Source organism: Furipterus horrens, unplaced genomic scaffold (genome assembly GCF_987537825.1).
Source record: "Furipterus horrens unplaced genomic scaffold, mFurHor1.1.pri manual_scaffold_4, whole genome shotgun sequence".
In the NCBI taxonomy this organism is placed as follows: domain Eukaryota; kingdom Metazoa; phylum Chordata; class Mammalia; order Chiroptera; family Furipteridae; genus Furipterus; species Furipterus horrens.
This window is the reverse complement of record NW_028327174.1, coordinates 71879150-71897608: the sequence shown is the minus strand read 5'-3', so window position 1 is coordinate 71897608 and position 18459 is coordinate 71879150. Positions and strand designations below refer to the sequence as shown.

The 18459-nt window shown below is 37.5% G+C and overlaps 1 protein-coding gene across 1 annotated transcript in view; it reads left to right on the top strand.

Annotated features, from left to right (window-relative positions):
- CAPS2 (calcyphosine 2) overlaps nucleotides 1-18459 on the top strand; it is a 53260-nt gene that overhangs the window by 1975 nt on the left and 32826 nt on the right. The window contains exons 2-5 of the mRNA XM_090275654.1: nucleotides 9504-9553; nucleotides 11938-11983; nucleotides 13737-13913; nucleotides 17861-17983. Of these exons, the coding sequence (XP_090131780.1) occupies nucleotides 9504-9553; nucleotides 11938-11983; nucleotides 13737-13913; nucleotides 17861-17983 (396 nt within the window). The remainder of the gene's footprint in view (nucleotides 1-9503; nucleotides 9554-11937; nucleotides 11984-13736; nucleotides 13914-17860; nucleotides 17984-18459) is intronic.

The window sequence follows — 18459 nt, the reverse complement described above, 5'->3', positions numbered from 1 at the left end:
GAGATTCGAGGTCTGGTCTGGGGTTAGGATTGCTCCTCAGGTGTGTGTTCTGACTTTTATAATGTGTGACTGTGCTTTCCACTGGCTGGCCATAGCCACTGCCTTGCTGCTGCCACTGCCATACCATGTCCTGTCTGCCCTAGCTCCACCACTCCTACCTGCCTGGATGAAGATTACTTCTTTATATCTTTATTTGTTGGACTTCCATGCAGTTCGATTTACTGGTAGTTCTGGTTCTTTTTAGTTTTGAGGTAGTTGTGTTCCTTCTTATGGTTGTGGAGGGAGGCAAAGCATGTCTATGTCTCCATCTTGGCTGGAAGTCCTTATTTTCTTCTTGTAGTATGAGTCATTAAATAATTTTCAGACTCCTTTATTGAAGTCTTATAACTACTTATACTCACAAATATTTAAGATCAATATTTCCCTGATTTAAAATATTGAATCATTAAACTCGAAGATAAGTAATCATTACCTGAAAATTACCACTGCTTGAGTTTAGTTTTATTTTAAAATATTAAGCTTATTACTATTATCATATTGTTATTTTAAAAATTATCTCTTTATATCTGCAGAAAATATAAAAAATAAAAATATTTAAAAGAAAAATAAAATATGAATATTTTATTAATAAAATATGAATATTTAAATTCATATTTTGTGTTACCTAGGTAGGAAAATAATATGGGCTTCTATTATTAGGACTTTTGTTCTTCGCAACTTCTATCATACACTGTTGTACATATCATTGATTAAGTAAGTTTAATGCTACTTTGTACCTGTATTCACCATATAATTGGGTGTATATAAAGTTCATTTAGAAATATAGAAAAGTGTTGTATATTTCCTTGCTGCTCTTATTCCATATATTTAATGCCTTACTGCTTGTCAGTGACCATGATGAAGGTTTTGATAAATTATGTCACTTCATTCTTAAACTTTTGAAGTAGAATTTATTTTTACCTGTTTTTAAATATGGAAGAAGTGAGACTCACAAAGATAAATGATTTACCAGGGTTTTGAACTTCAGTTTTGACTTCAAGATCTTTGTTCTCTATTGAGTTCAGCCATCTCCCTTATAACAAGTTGGTGCTTTGGGATTCTAATGTTTCCCAATGTTATGCATTAAAAATGAAGTATATGACTTCTGGCCATGATGGAGGCATAGACAGACACGTTGCGTCTCCCTCCACAACTAAGGAGTACAACTACATCAAAACTAGAAACAACCAGAAGTTCTAGAAAATCGAACTACATGGAAGTCCAGCAAACAGAGATATAAAGAAGAAATACTCATCCAAACATGTAGGAGGGACGGAGCCAGGGTGGAGAGGTTGTGGTGTGGTGGTGGCAGCAGCGGTAGCAGCAGCAGCAGCAGCGGTAGCAGCAGCAGCAGCAGCGACGGGCTGGCAGAAAGTGCAGTCACACATTTTAAAAAGTCAGAAGGGACACCTGGGGAGTGTTGCCAGCTCCTGACCAGACCTCCCAGCTCATGGTCCCGGCGCTGGGGAAAATCAAGCCTCTTTGCTTCTGACTGTGCAGACCAGTGGGGGTTGGGGTGGAGGCAGAAACTGCCAGTCCCAGCAGAATCCACTTGTTTAAAGGGCTTCCATGGTCCTAGAACATCCGCAGACCCACCCACTCTGGGAACAACAGCCAGGGCAGCACACCTAGAGGGGCGTCAGTCTGGTGCAGAAGTGGGAGAGGTGCCTGGAAAAAGGGCGAGTGCTGGACAAGCAGCATTGTTCCCTCTCGGACCCCTCCTCCACATACAGTGCCACAACGTGGTGAAACAGGACACCGTGTATTGATGAATCCCTAAGGCTCCACCCCTTACCATGTAACAGGACTGACAGCTCTATCTGGGACTCAGAGGCAAACAAACACAGGAGCCCATCAGAATGAGGAGAAAGAGAAGTATGGCCCAAAAGGGGAAACAGATCAAAGTTCCAGTGGGAGAACTAAGCGACAAGGAGATAGCCAACCTAACTAACAGAATTCAAAATACTGGTGATAAAGTTGCTCACAGGCTTGACAAATATGCTTGAGTATGGCAAATGCATAAAAGAAGAAGTGAAGGCTATGCTAAGTGAAACAAAGAAAAATCCACACAAAACTAGTGGTGAAGGGAAGGAAACTGGGGTTCAAATCAATGCTTTGGAACATAAGGAAGAAAAAAACAGTCAACCAGTGCAGAATGAGGAAGCAAAAATTCAAAAAAATGAGGAAAACTTCCCAAATTTTGCAAAGGAGATAGGTCCAGGAAGCACGGAGGGTCCCGGGCGAGTTGGACCCAGAGGGAACCACACCAGGATGCATCATGACTGAGATACCAAAGGTGAAAGTTAAAGAGAGACCTGGGGGCAGCAAGAGAGAGGCAGAGAGTTGCCTTCAGGTAGGTGCCTATAGGACTATCAGCTGATTTCTCAGAGGACACTTTGCAGGCAGGAAGGGACTGGCAAGCAGTATTCAATGTGATGAAAGGCAACCTGCAACCAGGATTACTCTATCCAGCAAAGCTATCATGTGGAATGGAAGGGCAGATGAAGTTCTTCCCAGACAAGGTGAAGCTAAAGGAACTCATCATCACCAAGCCATTATTATCTGAAATGTCAAAGGGACTTACTTAAGTAAAGGAAGGTCAAAACTATGAACCCTAAAATGACAACAAACTCACAACTATCAACAACTGAGTCTAAAAAATAAAAACAGAATCCAACTAAGCAAACCAGAATAAGATCAGAATCCTAGGTATGGGGATCATTTGGAGGGTTATCAGCTGGGAAGGGGGAGGAGGAAAAATGGGGAAATGGTGCAGGGACTAGGAAGCATAATCTTGGTACAAAATAGAGAGGGGGATGTTAAGAATAATATAGGAAAGGGTGAAACCAAAGAATTTATATGTACGACCCATGGACATGAACTAAGGGAAGTGAAGGGAAGGGGGTACTGGGCAGAGGGGAGCAAAGGGGAGCAAAGGGGATAAAATTGGGACTAATGTAATAACATAATCAATAAAATATATTTTAAAATAGAATATTTCTTAGAATTCTGGGTGAAAAGAGACTCACTTCATTGAAATATATATATATATATATATATATTTACATATATATACATATATATATATAGGGAAGGGGGTACTTGGCAGAGGGGAGCAAAGAGGAAAAAATTGGGACTACTGTAACAACATAATAAACTATACTTAAAATATATATTTTTAAAATTACCTTTTTTCTACTCAAATAATATATTTCTTTAATCTTAGTGTCTTTATCTCTCTATTAGAAAGGTTCAGGCCTGGTGTTAGATTTAGGGGCAAGTTCATGGTTTTTTTCAGAACTATTGTTCTTTAAGAAAAAATAATCCGATATATCCAAGTTATTGTTTCTTAGAGTTTAACAGCAAAGTATTGCTGTTGTAGTTATCAGCTACCATTTCTGCAGTGTTCTAAAGTTAGAAGCAAAAGAGAAAAATAGTGCATAAACTCATTTTTAAAAAATAGTACTTAATGTTTCAAATACCGTTACAAAGATCAACTGATAAATTCATGTAGGAGATAAGAATATTAAAAAAGTTGTTCAGCCCCACTAATAATCAAGGGAATGAAAATTAACATAATGATATAACTTTGCGCCTCTATTAAATTTAGGGGGGAAATGTAATATTGAGAATACACATGAAAAGAGTTGGTGCATTTAAACTGGTGCCATATTTTTTGAAAATGAGGTTGGCAGTGTGTATTAAACTACAGTAGCAATTGAAAAATGTCATTATTTTAAAGTTATCTTTTACTGATTATGCAATTAGAGTTGTCCCAATTTTTCCCCATTTGCTCCCTCCACCCAACATCACCCACTCCCTCATGCAATCCCCATGCCTTTGTTCATGTATATGGGTCATGCGTGTAAGTTCTTTGGCTACTTCATGTCCTATACTGTACTTTATATCCCCATAGCTATTCTGTAACTACCTATTTGTACTTCTTAATCCCCGCACCCCTTCACCCATTTCTCTACACCTCCTCTTTTCTGGCAACCATCAAAACCCTCTCTGTATCCTCGATTCTGTCTCTCTTGTTCTTGTTGGCTTAGTTTGTTTCTTAGATTCAATTGTTCGTAGATATGTACTTATTGCCATTTATTGTTTGTAGTGTTGTTTTTTTTTTCTTAAATGAGTCCCTTTAACATGTCATATAATAATGGTTTGGTGATGATGAGCCCCTTTAGTTTTTCCTTGTCTGGGAAGCTCTTTATCTGCCCTTTGATTCTAAATGATAACTGTGCATTTAGAATCAAAGAGCAGAGCATTCTTGGCTGTAGGTCCCTGCTTTTCATGACTTTGAATATTTCTTGCCAATTCCTTCTAGCTTGCAATGTTGATTTTGAGAAATAAGCTGACAGTCTTATGGGAACTCCTCTGCAGATAACTTACTGCTTTTCTCTTGCTGCTTTTAAGATTCTTTATCTTTAACATTTGGAATTTTAATTATGATTTGTCTTGGAGTGGTCCTCTTTGCATCCATCTTGCTTGGGATGCTCTCTGCTTCCTGGACTTGCATGTCTATTTCCTTCACCAAATTAAGGAAGTTTTCTTTCATTATTTTTTCAAATAAATTTCCAATTACTTGTTCTTTTCCTTCTTCTATTGTGTGACTGTTGGAATGCTTGAAGTTGTTCAGAAGCTGCTTACACTCTCCTTGTTTTTTTGGACTCTTTTCTTCTTGTTGATTTGATTGATTGCTTTTTGTTTTCTTATGTTCCAAATCATTGATTTAATTCTTGGCTTCATCCACTCTACTGTTGTTTCCCTGTAAATTGTTTTTTATTTTCATTAGTGTGTCCTTCATTTCTAACTGGATCTTTTTTATGCTGCTGAGGTCCTTACTACATTCCTTGAGCAACCTTATAACCAGTGTTTTGAATGCTGCATCTGATAGATTGCTTGTCTCCATTACATTTACTTCTTTTTCTAGAGTTTTGATCTGTTCTTTCTATGGGCCGTGTTTCTTTGTCTTCTTATTTTGGCAGTCTCCCTATATTTGTCTCTGTATTAGGTAGAGCTGCTATGACTCCCTGTTTTGGTAGTGTGGCGTTATGTAGTAGGTGTCCTGTAGAGTCCAGTGGCACAGCTCTCCCTTTCACCCAAGCTGGGAGGTGTGCCCTCCGTATGGGCTGAGTACACTCTCCTTTTGTAGTTGAGCCTTGATTGATGTTGGTAGGTCAATGGAGGGGTTTACCCAAGCCAGTCAGCTGCAAGGATGGCTGTGACCACTGGCCACCAACCTCTGCCCTCTGTGGAGGATCAGCTGTGCAGTAGCATGGTGGTGGTGCTCTGATGTGGTATGTAACTGTCCACTAGGTGTGCTGGCCCTGGGGTTTCCTGGGTTGTGCAGGCCAAGGTCAGCCCCAACCTGTGTTCTACCCTAGGACCACCCTGCATGAGCTACAAGCAATCTGCAGATGGCTGCTACTTGTGCTGGGCTTGGAGATTCCCAGGAAAAACCAAGCTGTGAATCTAGGTTGGCTGCTGCTAGTGCCAGGCCTGGGCCACCTAGCTAGAGGTACTGAGGCTGGGGTCTCCCTGAGACAAGCAATTGCTTGTTTGAGAAGATTTAAGAATTTGTGAAGCATGAGCCAAGACCAGCCTTTCATATGGAAAAGTCTCTGTTAACATCTTAGGTGGGACCATAATATGGGTGGGACATGGTCTCAGAGGATCTCCAGGTGGGGCAAATAGTGTTAAGCCAGGTTGATGGAGGGTCAGATATGGTACCTGCCTACTGGCTCTGTGACTCTGTTGTGGGTGGTGGCATTCAGAAAAGGGACAATGGCTTCTGCCCACCTTTATGTCTGAGATAAAGCTGTTTCCCAGCACTTGCCTTCATACCAGACACTTCCATTTCTCCCTGTATGCCAATGGTGTCATTCAAGCTGCTACCCTGGTGATAGAGCTAAGAGGGAATGATTTTTAGTAAGCCCATGTGTGGGTTCTTTAAGAGGAACTACTTAAGATTCTAGAAGTTTCTTTTATTGACTCAGTTCCTACTGGTTTTTGCAGCCAGGAGTTATGGAGGCATCTTCCTGACACTGGAACCCTGCACTGGGGGTCTGGTATGGATCTGGGACTTCTTGCTCCCAAAATAGCCTTTCAAAATTTTTATCCACCATACATGGATGTGGGACCAGATTGTTTTGCATCTACATCTCTCCTACCAGTCTGGTTGGGTGTGGTTTCTTTAATTCCATAGCTGTCAGATTTCCATTCAACTCAATTTCTTATTGTTCTGAGTGATGGTTGTTCTATAAGTTAGTTGTAATTTTGATGCGGTTGTGCAAGGAAACAAGCTGTGTTTACTTATGCCACTATCCTAATCAGCAGTCCACAATTGAAAAATATTAGATGAAGTGTGGCACAACCTTTAGACAGAATATTATATAGGCATAATAATAATTTTAAGTAGTAACAGAAATACTAGCTTATAATGAAAAGTGAAAAAGACAGTATTCATATTATTATAAATTCATCTAAACCTACGTAAAATATACAACACAAAGAGCGAAACCTAATGTAATCTATGGACTTTGGGTGATAATGTTGTGTCAATGTAGGTTTATCAATTGTAACATATGTACTACTCTCGCGGGGGGTTGTTATTATTGGTAGAAGCTATGCATGTGTGGTATCAGGGGTATATAAGAAATTTATGTACCTTACATTCAATTTTGCTATGAACCTAAAGCTGTTCTAAAAAATAAAGTCTATTATAAAAAAAGACAGGACACAAATAATCCATTTTTTAAATAAAAAGCAGGTAGTATATATTTTTGGCTTTAAATGTTTTGGCTGTGGATTTGCAGCTATTCAACTCTGCTGTTGTAGTAAGAATACAGACAATTTATAAATAGATGAACATGGCTGTGTTTCTATAGACTTTATTCATAAGACTTTATTTACAGAAACAGAGCTGGGCCATAGTTCGCTAACTTCTGACACTAGGGATTTATGAACGCCATTGTTATTCTGGATTGGCTAGCACAATTTTGTATTCTGGATTGGCTTAGACATTTATAGAATATAAATTATCATTATTCTGAATTGGCTAGCACAAAAGAAAGATAACTGTCATTTAAAAAAATTTTATGCCTATGACTTCAGAAGACTGTCTCTAAGTCCATTAAAGCTCTTTATGGTGAATAATCATGGTGATGATCACGGCTATGACAACTACAGCTATATTCTATTTAGATTTTCTTATTACAATTAGATGATGTCATGATGTTTCCCAAGTGGCGGCGGCAGCCGTCCGTCTCGAGAGACGATGGTGTAGCTTCTTAAGAGTCTATCTGCACCGCCGAGAATGGCTGTGCAGTCCAACTCGGGAGTGACACGGTATTTGCCTCCTCCCGTGTTGAATCGACATCTTACGATGACACTGGAGTGTCCTCTCCAGTGAAGCTGAAGCTACAGAGCCTGGGCAGGGTGATATGGAGGGTCTGCTGTTGCCCATGCAGCAGACCCCCCCTCTCTTCGCAGCTGAAGGGTCCAAGGGAAAGACGGAGTCAATACAGCTTGGCTTCAGGTGCGCCGCAGGAGTTGCCGGTGTTGACTACAACGTCAAACCGCCTTAGGGACTCCGGCTCCGGATTTTCTGTCGGGGTTTACTCCCTTAGCCTTTCCCCTGAAGAGGTATGCCGCAAGGCAGCGGAGGTTTTTTGGAGTCAGAGTTTTCCTTCTCTGATGTGCCCTGACTGGAAGATCGAACCAGCGACACTTAGCTCGCAGGCCGACGCTCAATCCACTGAGCCAAACCAGCCAGGGCTGATGTTTCCCAAGTACAATTAAGAAAATCTTTGATGTGTGATGAAAATATGCTTCTATTTTAGGCTGATATATATTATGTTACTACTATATAAGATTAATTAAATATAACTAATATATATTTATTTTGTTTAGTATATATTAAAATATATTTCTATTTAAATAATCTTCTTCTGATTTTATATGTCTACACTTTGACTATTTATTAGGATAGCACTTAAAACAATGTCATATTAAAGTTGATACAGAGCCAAATTTGTGTTCTCTTACTCTTGTGGTCAGAATGATGAAGCTTAGTCTTGTATATAATCTCTATATTTGCTATCAGAATCACAAAAATGTCAGTTAGATAACATTTCAAAATAAGCTGTAAGCGCTGATGGGTGAATTATTTTCTATTTTTATTAACTTGAACTTTCCCTAAGACTCATACATATTTCTTACTACAGTGGCCAAGCTCACCATCATTTTCTGGTCTCTGCACAGGTTTTTTGGCAATATGACTGAATATTTACAAATATATACATGAATTTATTTGTCACTTCCTCGCTTAAATTCTGCATTACTTTACCCTTTACCTTTAGGACAAGGTCCAAGTTCCTTAATTTGTATTATAAATTAACAGCTCTGGCCATTACTTTCTCGCACTCTGGATTTCAACCCTCTCCAGCTGCTAACCCTTACCTGCTGGCTAGTTCAGCACAAGTTGCTCCTTTCAGCTGAAGCAATTCTCTCCCTTCTCTTTTCATCTGGCTAACTCCTATTCACTCTTCAGAGTTCCATTTAAAGGTTGCTTTCTTGTTTTTGTAAATTTTGTCAATTCCCTAGACCAGGTTGCATACTCATGGTATGTGTAACTGCTCTGTCATAGCACTTATTTTTCACATTGTTGTTGTCTGAATGAATGTCTTCCTCCACAGCCGGGTTGCAGGTAGGAATTATCTCTTGGGTTGGCCAAAAAGTCCATTTAGTTTTTTCCGTAAAATAAAAGATGCATTTTTCATTTTCACCAATAACTTCATTGATTTGGATATTTTGTGTATGTCAGCTCTCTCCTGCTATTGGCTTCTAGTGGGTAGAGGTCAAGGGTGCTGTTAATGAAATGCATAAAACAGCCCTACAGCAAAGAATTATTTGGCCAGAATGTTAATAGTATCAAGAAACTTTGCAAACCCCTTTTGACACATTCCCTCAGTCATAGCACCGTCTCCATACATGACACAAATATTTTTTTGCATTTCAGTTGCATTTTTACTTTTATTGAAATAATAAAGATGAATAATAATAATAGGCTGAAAATGTTGCATATCAATATTAAAATGGCTGTACAAAAATTCACCAATTTTGATAATTTTTAAAAAATAAATGCCGATAGTGACAGCTGTCACAATACAATCTAACAAAATTTTTTCAAATGAAGTTGAAGACAACTAAGCGCTACTAGAGCCAGTGTAAGGAAAAAATGGAATAGAATTTTTGGCCAACCCAGTACATTGCTTATCATTCTATCTCTGTGTTTTAAGCACAGTTGGGAGAGACTTAATAAGTATTTCTTATATGAAGTTTACTGAGAAAAGTTATAATTAGCTGTATTGCATTAATTCATTGCTCATCTTTTGAAGTATAAATGAAGGGTATATGAATACTGATTCAATTTTCTTTTTTTTTTTTTTTTTTGATTAAAGCATGGATGGACTTCCAAATCATTGGCAATCCAGAATTCTTACTTTCCTGTGTAAGTCACCTTTTTTTTTCCCCCACATTTGAGCTGTTTAATGGGCAAATATTTATTGATAAGGATAAAGAGAACACAAAATTATATATATAGCTATTATTGTGAACCACAGAAACATTTATATGCATGTGAGTGGACTAAAATTGCCAAGACAAAATCAAAGTAGCTCTTGTATAGGATGGTAGAAATAAGGATAACACTTCTCTTGTTTTTTATTTTATTTAATATTGTTTTTACATATTTCTGAAAAAGTATAAATATTGCCTTATTTAGAAAATTCAGCTAAGTGCATTTATCAAGAAAATGTATTATCATTTTTCATTTTAGAACTAAGATAGTCAAAATGAATTTGATAGGAACTTATTTTGAGGAATATGACAATTTTATCAATCTTATTAAAATTTTATTTTGAATTACAATGCATTGTTTTATACCTTATATTTTTCCCTTTTAAAATTTGGAAGTCTATATTTTTATGTCCTTTCTAGTATTTTAGACTATAAGGCTTCTTGGAAAATAGAAATTAAAAACAATAATTATTAGGCTGAACCACATGAAATTGGCAAGTATCAGAAATCTTGTGATTCTACATAATGGGTACCTATATACTCCTCTTGACAATGAATAGAGCTAGGTGCAGGTACTAGATGTTGAGTATGTAACAACAGTCAGTTATGTGCTGGTAAATGTTTTTAACAATTGGTTTTTGAAACTGTACTGTAAATTTAATATAAATTTTAATTGTTAATTATATATAATCTTAAGTATTTTAAGTTGATTCTAAATTTTATGGATATAAAGGATATGTAGCAAGCAATTTATAAGTACTAATAAAATGTATAAACTATTGTAAATTCCATATAACAAATTGTCTCAGAAAGATACCTTTGTTTTTTGTTGAATTCTTACATCTGTAGTCAACTTAAAGCTGTAACTGATTCACCAGTGTAGTTCCAACATAAATGTTGGTTGATACTTTCACTTATTTATTTATTGTAGGTTGACATGATTTCTTGGCTGAATCAAGTGATGGTTTTGAGGACTAGAACAATGTTTCTGTTTTTTTGCTATTCACAGTATGTCAGTTAAGACATGATACACTTTTTTTTTTTTATTTTTTATAAATCCTCACCCAAGGATATATCCAGACAGAGGAAGGGAGATAGAGAAACAGTGATGCAAGAGAAACTTCGTTTGATTGCCTCCCAAATGTGCCCTGACAGTGGACCACACCCACAACCCAGGGATGTGCCCTGACTGGGGATTGAACTCATGATCTTTGGTTCAGGGTACAAAGCTCCAACCAGCTGAGTCACACCAGTGAGAGCAAGACATGATACACTTTTAAGTTTAATCTGCATTATTAACATTTTTCCCATGACTTGTTAAAGTCTCAGACATCAGCAAAGTAATAAATCAAGTCTTGATTCATAGCATTTTGCATTATTTGTAAATAATCGCACTGTGGTTGATTTCAAGCTATCTATGTAATAACACTGAACACAGAGTTAGAAAGAGATGTATACCATTATATTCGTCGGCAGCCGTCCGTCTCGAGAGACGATGGTGTAGCTTCTTCAAAGTCTATCTGCACCGCCAAGAATGGCTGTGCAGTCCGACTCGGGAGTGACATGGTATCTGTCTCCTCCCGTGTTGAATCGACATCTTGCGATGACGCTGAAGCTACAGAGCCTGGGCAGGGTAATATGGAGGGTCTGCTGTTGCCCATGCAGCAGACCCCCCCTCTCTTCGCAGCTGAAGGGTCCAAGGGAAAGACGGAGTCGATACAGCTTGGGTTCAGGTGCGCCGCAGGAGTTGCTGGTGTTGACTACAACGTCAAACCGCCTTAGGGACTCCGGCTCCGGATTTTCTGTCGGGGTTTACTCCCTTAGCCTTTCCCCTGAAGAGGTATGCCGCAAGGCAGCGGAGGTTTTTTGGAGTCAGAGTTTTCCTTCTCTGATGTGCCCTGACTGGAAGATCGAACCAGCGACACTTAGCTCGCAGGCCGACGCTCAATCCACTGAGCTAAACCAGCCAGGGCAAATACCATTATATTACCATATAGATATGGGTGTAATAACCTCTAGGACACAAATAATAGTGAAGTAGCATAACATTATTAACAAGTAATGACTTTTGGGTATTTATTACCCTTGTTTTTATATAACTTATTTAATTCTAAATTTATATAATTTTGTTTTTAATGATATATTAACAACAAGTTAAAAAATTACTGAACATTCAACAAAAGCTAGCACAGAGGGTAGGCATCAGTATACCATTGGCTTCAGTGTACCTTTTTATATGAGATGCAGTGTATATACTTTGCAACTATTAAAGTCTTATTTTTAAAAGTTATGGGCTGCATAGATTATTTCTTTCAGGGTTCCACGACTTGATTTGGGAAGCCTTGTTGACTCTGATGAAGAGGTAATTTGTGTTTAGTATTTAATATAACAAACATTTGAAAATAATATTATGTATTTTGTAGCATATGAGTAACATTTAATTTTATTTTTATGAAGGTTTTTTACATATTCCACTTAGTACAGAGCATATTCATTTTGACCCACCACATTTACCTTCTGCTCTTGATCGGGTCATACCATGTCAAATACCTTATACTCAGCATCATCTAAATTAACTGCTTAGTATTTATTTCTTATTACCAACATTCTGAGTTACAATGTGCATTTTAGCACTGCTTTTAATCCAGAAATTTCATTATGTTTAGTCTATGTTTTGTTTAGTTTAAGTATTTTATATATTAACATCCCAAACAATAATACACTTTTAAATTTAATGTGCATTATTAAAATTATTGGTGATATAATTTTACTGTTTTACATTTTTCTCACATAGGAATAGTATTATTAAAGTGCCTTATAAAATTGGTAAAGTATAGGTTTATCCTAATAAGGAATCTAGGAATTTAAAAATTATGGCAGAATATTAGATCAGATCTTAGTAGTTTAACAATGTACTATTTGTTTCTTGGGAATAGACTCATTCTTTAGGCTACTAGTATGTTATGGAATAAAAAACTATACTAATTCCAAGGTATCTCCTAGGGACATATTTATACTTCACACACTATTTCGTGTTTTATTTCACATTATGAATACAAGTTCTGAGTATTCTATGAATAGGACTTGCTTTTCTGTCTTTGCTTGTCTTTTTCATATTACTGGCTCTATTCATGTTCTCCTCAGTCTCGTTCTGGATAAGTTGCACCTATGGTACCCCAGTCTGTATCATGCTGCAGTTTTCAACCTGAGGCTTTGCCTCATCTTTCTCCTCTGGGTTAGACTTGGATATTATCAACAGTTTTCAAGGGATGTACTGGCTTTATACTCGTCTTGAAGTGGCTGCTCTCTCTGGGCCAATACATATGCTCTAGGGTTTGTGAGATACTTCTTTTAGGTTTCTCTTATCCACTGGCTCTATTATGTCTCACTTCCATGGGAGCGTGGCAGGGAACCAAATAATACTAGAAGATAGAATACAGTATTCCCTCACTTATCATGGGTATTATGTTCTAAACCCCCCCGCAAAGTAGGAACCTTAAATTTATTCTACACTTGTAAACCTATATACCTTTAACAACATATGTATACAGTACCACAAAATCCTGCGATATAGTGAAAAATCCATGATAAATAATTAAATATAATACTTTTAAAAATCCCGTGACACAGTGAGGTCATGATAAGTGACCCGCGATATTGAGAGGAACTACTGTATCTTAATATTCTAGAAATGACAACCAGTACTTCTCAGTATTAGTGATCTGTAATTCCTATGACTGTTCTGGAAGAAATGATTGACAATGGAGTTTTCTTCTGGGGCAAGAAGAGAAAGCCTGTCTAAACCTTCCAAAAACAAAGGATAGTTGTTCAGTGTCTTCTTAAATTATCTTAGAATCAAGGCTGATTTTCACTGGGAAACAAGGTGCAGACTGAGTGGTACTGGAGGCCAGTGCCTTTTCAGTCTGCTCTGATTGCTTAGTGATGCCGTACAGCCAAATGTTTTAACTATCACTTCTGTTTAGAACATAGATATAATTGTCCGTTTCTTAGGCAGAAATGTTACGGTAAATGATAAACCTGTTATTGTTAATAAAGCAAACTAATAATTGTTTTGATTTTTTCTGTGGACAGCATACTTTTTCTTTTTGTCTTAGGAGCAGAACATGATACCCAAAGATTTACCAGCACCAACAGGCAGATATGAACTAAAATATCAGCAACACAAAACTGAAATGAAAGAGGGATATAAACAATGTAGTCAGAGAAATGCAGAAAAGACAAAATTAAGTATCACACACCCATCATCTCCAAGAAGCAAGACAGATGACAAGGTAATGTATGTATGAGGCTTTATAAAATTCTAATGAAATTTTATAAAGAGTACACATATTATAGAAACATCATTTTTTGTCTAATATGTCATGCTATTAGTTATAATAAATGTACTCCAGGCCATTTTCAGTATTTTACTTAGGTTAACTAGTTTATTATTCACAATAGCTCTAAAGGATTATTATTAGTATTTTAACATGTGAAAACTCTAGTAGCCTATGACCTAGTCATCTTTTCTCTGTTGGAAATTTTTCACTTTCCTTGGGATTGGAAATGAGACAATATTATACAGTATAGCTGCTTTTGATATAGCTGTCTTGAACTCTGTTTGTCTTTCAGTCTAAATATTAAAGTTGAAAAGTGTTTTCAGACTTTATAGTGACTGATTTTATTCTAAAACTACCATTACTCCATGACTGTCTTCTGTCTCATTTTGGGAGATGTTCTTTTTTTTGAAAATCTTTTTCTTTTATTTTATTGATTATGCTGTTACAATATCCCAATTTTTTCCCCCTGCTGCCCTCCACCCTGTGACCCTCTCTCTGTCCACGCCCATTGGTTGTGCATATATTTCTTCTCATCATCTTCCTGTCTACTCCACTCCCTCCGAGTACTATGCTTCTTAATTCCTGCATCATCTCCCTCCCTTTTCCCCCTTCCCCCTTCCCGCTGACCTCCCCCCAATATGTTCCCCACACCTATAATTCTTTTTCCACTCTCGTTGCCTATTTAGTTTGCCTTTGTTTCGATTCCCTGGCTTCTGCTGTTGGTTGTTGTGATACAGTTTTCATTTTAATGTTCATAGTTTTGATCCTCCTTCTTCTAAACAAGTCCCTATAACATCTCATATAACAGTGGTTTGGATCTAACAAACTCCTTCAGTTTTACTTTGTCCTGGAAACACTTTCTCTGCCCTTCTATCCTGAATGACAGCTTCTCTGGATAGAGTAATAATCATGGTTGTAGGTTTTTGATTTTCATTACTTTGAATATTTCTTTCCAGTACCTTCTTGCCTGTAAAGTCTCCTTTGAGAAATTCACTGATAGTCTAATTGGGACCCCCGTTGTACATAATTCTTCTCTTCTCTCTTGCTGCTTTTAAGATTCTCTCTTCATCCTTAATTTTTGACATTTTGATGGTAATGTGTCTTGGTGTGGTTCCTCCTGGGTCCAGTTTATCTGGAACTCTTTGTGCTTCCTGGACCTGTAAGTCTATTTCCTTCCCCAAGTTAGGGAGGTTCTGCTTCATGATTTTTTCACGTAATTTTTCAATTTGTAGTTCTTCTTCACCCTCTGGCAATCCTATAATTCGAATGTTTGTTTGCTTATAGCTGTCCCAGAGGTTCTGAGCCTCTCCTCATTTTCCTCACTTTTTGTTTCCTCTTTCTGCACTGGTTGACTGTTTGTTCCCTCCCTATGTTCCGATTTGTTGATTTGATCCATGGCTTTCCCTTCCTCACCACTTGTCTTGTATGTATTTTCGTTCATTTCAGCAGGACTAGCCTCCATTTCTTCCCTGTCTTGATTCAGCCCCGCTGTTAGGTCTGTAAGATGCCTTATGACTATAGCTCTGAACTAAGCATCAGAAAGATTTGCTGTTTGTTCATCCATCAAGGCCTTTATTTGTTTTTTCGTTAGCTGTGTGATTGGTATTTCAATCATTAATTCTTCCATTCTGACCATTTTGTTTATCTTTCCTTCTTGGGCGGGGCGCTGTCATACCTCCTACGTTATATTGGGCGGAGCCCCATGTGCTCATCACAACCTGGTGACCTTTCTCACCACACTGTGGCACTTTGCGTGGGGGCGGGGGTCCAAGATGGATGCCAGCTGTTACCCTCTGCTGAGGATCCTCCTCCATTTCCACGCCCTCCAGGCCTCACCGTTCGAGACAATGGGGTCTGCCTTCTCCAGTGTTGGAATCGCAAGCCGAAGGGTCTAGTCTGCAGCCAGGGCCGGCTCCCAGGCGCCTCTCTCCTCCCCCCAAATACGGGTGTCTGCTTACTGGGTCCCACTGTTCGCTGCTGCAGCTGCCGCCTCCAGCACAGTTCATTCAGCCTCGGTTTCACCCCTCCTACCTGTCCGGACAAGCACCACTTGTTTATGACTTCATATGTTGGACTTCCATGTAGCTTTATTTTCTGGAACTTCTTCTTATTTTTGGTTTTGCAGTAGTTGTAGTCCTTCTTAGTTGTGGAGGGAGACAGAGCATGTCCGTCTATGCCTCCATCTTGGCCGAAAGTGGAGATGTTCTTTTAACACCATGAATTGCCAAAATGCATAGGCTTTCATTTAATATTAATTAAGCATAAATTCAATAAGAGCAAAGTAAACATAATGAGTTTAATAGATTTCAAGAAGCATACAGGAAACGTCTATCTCGAATTTTGGAAAGAAAGGTTTGAAAAGACAGTTTTTGATACAACTGGCCATAAAGGAGAGAACAGTTGTATACAATTTTTAAATAAGTTAGCTTTTTATAAGAATAATGTATTGTCAGGGAAGTCTGATGGTTGTATTTGCTTAGCTTTTTTCTATAAGTGAAAAAAAATTAATTTATAAGTATGTGTGGTATATCAGTTAGTTTGCTAATCCATGTAGGAGTTATCTGGAATTTACTAAATCACATGGGGTTTAGCTGAAAGCAAAACAAGCAAAAGTTATGGGATTATTGGGTATCTTATCTTAAAACAAAATCCCCAGATCCAAACAATGCACACGAATATAATAATCTAGTGTCTATAATAGTAGGCAGGATAATTTCTCAAATCTTTCACATCTGATGAGAAGCCAGATTCTGGATAGATTTTGGTCTGAGAATATCTGTTAATGGATTGATTGTAGGCTTGAGAGAAAGGGAAGATGAAAAAAGATGCTAAGGCTTTTGGCCTGAGCAATTGAAAAGTGGGAAGACCACAAGGAAGTCTAGTTGAGGAGGTTAAATTTGAGGTGCCAAAGGGAAATGTCACTGTCTCCCCTTTGTAAAGGTTAAAAACAAGCTGAAACACAATAAAATGCCTTTCATTTCTTTTCAGTCTAAATGCAGAGCTTTATGTTTGAAAAGAAAATCTGACAAATATATTAGCAGATAAATGAAAACATAAAGTATCCTTATAAATTGATTTTCTGATAGCTAATATTTAAACAAGATTCATTATTCATTCATTGAGTGCTCACTGTGTGTTCCTGTACTGGCAAGGTTCCGTGACAGGCAACGTTCCTGCCCTCATGGGACTTACTGTAGCAAGAGAGGCAGGCCACACATCATAAATAACACTTAATAAAATTTCATGTAGCAGTCAAAGGTCATGAAGACAAAGTATGAAGATGCACCTTTCAAGGAAGATCTAAAGTAAGAACAAACCCTGGGGGAAACTCTTGAGATCTATTAAGTTTTTGTCAGTGGGTAGCCTACTGGAACACTTTTGATATTAAGGAAATATCAGCACATCTTATATTCAGAGAAGAATTTAGTGTCTATTTCTTTAGGACCCCAATGGATCTTCACCTCAAAGGATATACCCCATCTTTTTGTACTTTACCTCCAAATTTAATTCTATAAGGAGTGGGTATGCCCATATTCATTAACTTTACAGACTTAGATGGACAATAATAGTTACTACCTTTTATTTAATGCTTATTGTATGTCAGGTGCTTTTTAAAGTGTTGGACATGTGTCATCTCATTTAATTTTTCTGTGTGTTTGTAAATTAGTCACTGTTATTAATTCCCATTTTAATTCCCATTTCCATAACCAGGGCATGGAGGTCATCTAGCTAGAAAGTAGAAATGCTAAATTCCAACAGGAAACCTGATGGTCAGAGCCTGTACTGTTAACCCCTACCCAAATAACCACTGATGTGTTTACTGAGTCTTTAATCCTTTTTGTTAAAAACAAATAGGCAAAGTATGTGTATGAAAGTTCATTTATTGCTTTCATGTATAGTGTGCACAAGGGGAAGGAACATTCACAGATGACCTTACAACTCTGGATAGGAAAGCCCTGTTACAGCAGCATTATGCAGACAACCCTCACCGTGCACGGCAGAGGCTGAGAAAATATGACGCCGTAAGTTATCAGTATATTTACTTCTATGATAAGGCTGTAAGATAATTCACCCTGCAAGATTTTACAGACTTATTGAATAAGTCATTTCAGCAATTAAATTTGGACTGAGGTGATCATTAATGTGCAAATTGAGTCCTCATTTTTTTCAATGATTGATGTTTGATATATTTACTGTGGAGAAATTGCCTTGAATTTTTCAGAGTTCATAAAAATTTTGGTTTATATTGTTCCAAATTTTAATTGGCTGATATTTATGTCAGTGGGATTATTTGGCATTGACCCTCCCATGCACACCCAAAGTAGTCTGGTTATTATTTCTAAGTCAGAAGCTAAGAAAACTAGAGAAATTCAGAGCAATTAAAAAAAAAAAAGAGGAATAAAGTAAATGCTCTTTAGAAAGAGGGAAGCAAAACTTTTAGACTCTCAATATTACCTATATTATATCTTTTAGAAAATCAATTACATTGTTTGGTTAG